At 31.2% G+C, this 4,429-nt stretch overlaps 1 protein-coding gene across 1 annotated transcript; it reads left to right on the top strand.

The window, feature by feature from the left end:
• Window positions 1–1,022: 1,022 nt before the first annotated feature.
• On the top strand, window positions 1,023–2,938 carry LOC140048933 (CMP-N-acetylneuraminate-poly-alpha-2,8-sialyltransferase-like). The gene is made up of 4 exons (XM_072093732.1): window positions 1,023–1,108; window positions 1,727–1,819; window positions 2,011–2,559; window positions 2,658–2,938. The coding sequence occupies exons 1-4, from the start codon at window positions 1,023–1,025 to the stop codon at window positions 2,932–2,934; spliced, it is 1,005 nt and encodes a 334-aa protein (XP_071949833.1). The 3' UTR covers window positions 2,935–2,938.
• Window positions 2,939–4,429: the final 1,491 nt, after the last annotated feature.

The raw sequence follows: 4,429 nt of genomic DNA, 5'->3' as shown, positions 1-4,429 counted from the left end.
AAAAGTGTGTTGGTACTGTTAGATATAATATAAACAAATATACTAATAAACTTTATCACTGTGAGTGTGGGTAGCCCCTACTTTTAGATTATAAACACATAATAATATAATACTTTATTACTGTCAGTTGTTTCTCAACGTTTGTATTAATTAATAATTACAAAAATATTAACGTATTAGTGGTCTTTAAATGTACTTTACTATTTTAATCGACCATGAGACAGTGACAGTTTTAATAAAGTATTAAATCGGAAATGTTTTACTCTATTTAGTGGTATATTATTTATAGGCCTATAAAAAAAATATTTCGTTACTGAGTGGATAATAAAGAAATATAAAGAATAATTTAATATAAAGAATATATTAAAAAATTGTTCCTCTTTGTACCTATCCTCATCCCCAACGCTCAACTCTAATGTTAGATACAAAACCCTAAACTCTAATAGATACAACATTGGGTTTGTTTAAATGAGTCCAAATAACAAATTTGGACTCATTTTGTGACAAGTTTCTAGGTGCTAATTTTGGTTGACTACATAAATCATTGTGTCTATTTATTTGTTTCTGTAAACGACAATGTTTTATAGTCCTGCCGTACGTTTTTATCTGTATTTTACCGAATTTTAACCTTTTTAACTCATTTAATATTTTAATGTGATTTTTTTTAATTTTAAACAAATGAATAATCTCAAACCATGTACATATTTTACTGTGTTTGACCATGAATAAATAAATAGGCCTACATGAATAAATATAACAATAAATGTGTTTAGCTACATATTAAACTTTGTCGTCTATTTTGTCAATTATGTAAACGTTCGAAGTGGAGAAATTGTAGTGACCTAATAGAAACTTTAGCTTATTCCGAGCTATCCTGTGCCATTTTCCACAAGAGGAAATTCAAAGTGTATTAACTCGAATCGAATGTATTGTTTTCTGCGCATTTGCATTCACACTTAACTATCTAGGCTACCTTTTGCGATGAAAAAGCGTAACCAATCAGAGTTCAAGAAAGTAGTCCAATGTCCAAATTATTTGAAAGAGCTGCAATATCGACGAACACACAACAGTATACCTACATCAGTCAATTACACTTTCAAGATAAAATGTAAGTATAAAACTATAATTGTTTTCTTATTAGAGTAAACCAATTTTATACGAGAAACACATTTCCGTGTAAAACCTGCGATCAAATGGGTTGAGTATGATGTGAACTATCCTTTGGGTCCACCAGCATAATGAATTCTATTTATCGTTAATATATAAATATGTATTCTGTACTCGCCACTATTAGTCCAGTTCCACCAGCTTGTACACATTTCTGAACACATTTTGTGTCAATAATTGAAATTACTTTTCAGGTCGACTACACGCTGGAAAATACTTCAAATGTTGTGTTTTTTAGTGTTTTCTTCAGCAGCACTTACAATTGAATATATTTATTTTGCACATCACACACCCAAGTCTTACACAAATCAGCCTCATGTTGGCGGATGTAGTCGCGCGTAAGTACGAGAGAAAAATATTCATCTAATCAATTTAGTCTAAAGAAAGACCAATTGTTATGTTTATAAATACATACCTATCAAACATATATAACTTCTAAAAAATGCTGTATTCTTTCAATTTGGTAGCTTACTATTCTTATTGCAAAAACGGAATAATAGATTAATAATTTTGTCCAATAACAACAGAAATCGAAGTGTATCGTATTCTTATTCCATAGTATCGGCAACACCTTTTTTGTTCAGCTTGACACACTAGAACAATTACCATTCTTCAATGTTAATTCAATGGTATACTCAACAATCGAACAAAAGTAAGTAAGCAGGATAAACACCAATGGACCATAAGACATTAGTACTTTAATACTTTTTTTCTGATATATTCAAATGTTACAAAACATTTCATCGACTGATTTAGACCAAACGATTTGTACAAATTATTAATACTATAGTGATCATTCTATTAATTCAGTCCAACCAATCAAATTATTATTCTACTTTCCAGACTATCCTCGTTGAAACGTTTATTTCCACACAACCTTACCATTTTGATAGAGAAGCCCAAGAAAAGAAGAATAAAAACAAGAAAAATTATACATGTTAGCTACCAGTTGCTGCAACGTTCAACTTGGAATGCCACGCCAAACACGTTATCAACTATTGGTAAAAAAGATACATGTGCAGTAATTGGAAATTCTGGAATACTTCTCAGTAGTTCGTGTGGACAGGAGATAGATTCACATGATTTTGTGATGAGATCAAACTTGGCACCAATTAAAGGGTTTGAAAATGATGTTGGAACAAAAACTGATTTTGCTAGTGTAAATGGGGAACTAGCTACTATCGCTTTGGCGTGTTTTAATAATGAATCGGATAAATGTCACAAAGAAATGTTGAATAGGTTTGCAGACTATAAAACTTCAATTCTTTGGTTGAGTAAGCTTGGGAGATATAGAAAACGAACTTATCTTGGAGTTATATCACAACTGTATAAACACAATATACGATCAAAAATAGCATACCCTTATAGACATATCGGAGCTGAAATAGTAAGGTAAGCAAGCAAAATCTATCCAACCTTAGTCATAATCACAATCATCAACAGTTAGAATCAAAGCTATAAAGCACTAAAAGACTTGTTCTTTTTTACAGCTTCTGGAACATAACATCTCCTTCATCAGGTCTGTTTCTTTACACCGTTGCAGCATCGTTGTGCAAAACAGTTTCTCTCTATGGCTTCTATCCATTTCACAAATCACCAAATGGAAGAGAACTAAAGCATCATTATTTTGAGGAAAGGACAATGAACTATTCCACTTTACATCGCATGCCTGAGGAGTTTAAAATGTTTACAATTTTACATAAAGCTGGTTTTATTAATTTGGTTACCGATTCTTGTTTACAAAATACAAGTCATCTGCAAAATTAAAATTGTATTTGTATTCTATTTACTAGTGACTGACTAAATCTAGTCTCATTGTAGATTGACCTTAAATTACATTAAATTAAATATTCAAAAAGATAAATCCCGTTTTAAGTAATCACCCATGTTTGTATTTGCACATCAGTATGTGACTATGCAAACACAACATAGACAAGTACCCATAGAACTTTGGTATGTTTGTTTGTATCGATGATTTCAGAACTAACATTTTATTTTGAGAGATTAAAATCAGAGCAAAAAATAATGGCATCTGGCTTCTGTGTGTTAGTTATAGATAACAATACGTATACTTTATTTGGCCTAATTACTTATTTGCATTTTGTATTTAGTGATAGAGTGAGTAAAAGTAAACATCATTTAGAAATAATAGATTATGAAACTCATAAAATAGCTATTTTTCCTGTTAAAGATTTATTTTTCCCCTAAATAAATATTATATGCCATTTTAATGTCACATGATAATTATTCACTTTGACCAAAAACTGGAACAAAAATTATTTACCTGAAAAAAAAAACTTAAATTGTCTGCCAGACAATGTTTTTAGTTAAAATTAACCGTTTCGTTTGTCTTTTACAACTGAAAGAATTGTTTCTACAGAAGTGAATAACTTTATTAAAAATAAAATCGTCATGTTTCATATTTTTGGGGCACAATACATCTTTATGTTTTTTTTTTATGTACTTTTTTTCACAACTTAGGCATATGTGAATGTGAAGAATTCAAATCTTTGCTAAAACACGTGTTATAACATATGCAAATAATTATCGGATTGAAGATTATTCAAAACGAAAGGTTGTGGACATGATGACGTTCTAGGTTCCAGCGTGACAGTGAATGTTGGTATTGGAAAATAAAAATAAATATTTGCCACAAATGGCGTTTCATATGTTTTGTTTTTATATTAGGATTTGTATATGCTGCCCTCTATGGTATACCCGACAAGTGTTTTAGACTGATTGGCTAGAGGGCAAACTCCAAACTGGGAAGTGAAACTAATTTTAATATATATAAATTATGGTAGCGCCGCGGCCTATACTATCAAGAAGATATTTCCTCTATAAAATTGCCTATGGAGTTTCTATCTGCATGTATAACCAAAGAAAACTGTTTTGGTGCCGTATAACTGACAATTGAAATGGTGGAATTTTAAAATTAACTCGGCACGATGGATTCAGCTCCCCTTTATATTTTTATTTTAAATCTTGGTGTCGTACTGTATTTTACAAATTTTTTCACATTTTTGATGTTTTATATACGTGACAAGAAACACCATTTTCCGAGCCAGAGTGCTTGAAGAAATAATTGAATTGAATTGTATTGAAATACATGACTGACGGACTGACTCTTTGGTTTTCCCACTAATTTTTAAGCGCTCGCTGGCGTGACGTCACAGTCTTGATACGCCTGACTGATTCTTTACAACACGTGATTTTAGGACACACTGTACAACTGGACTGGACTGGCAGTGCAGAAAGGACA

This window comes from Antedon mediterranea, chromosome 5, assembly GCF_964355755.1.
Source record: "Antedon mediterranea chromosome 5, ecAntMedi1.1, whole genome shotgun sequence".
NCBI lineage: Eukaryota > Metazoa > Echinodermata > Crinoidea > Comatulida > Antedonidae > Antedon > Antedon mediterranea.
This window is presented reverse-complemented; position numbering and strand designations above follow the sequence as displayed.

Coding starts and splice junctions, on each gene's coding strand:
- LOC140048933 (XM_072093732.1), top strand. CDS start 1,023: ATGTCCAAATTATTTGAAAGAGCTGCAATATCGACGAACACACAACAG. Junction 1,109..1,726: donor TTACACTTTCAAGATAAAAT/GTAAGTATAAAA, acceptor CTTATTCCATAG/TATCGGCAACACCTTTTTTG. Junction 1,820..2,010: donor TACTCAACAATCGAACAAAA/GTAAGTAAGCAG, acceptor TCTACTTTCCAG/ACTATCCTCGTTGAAACGTT.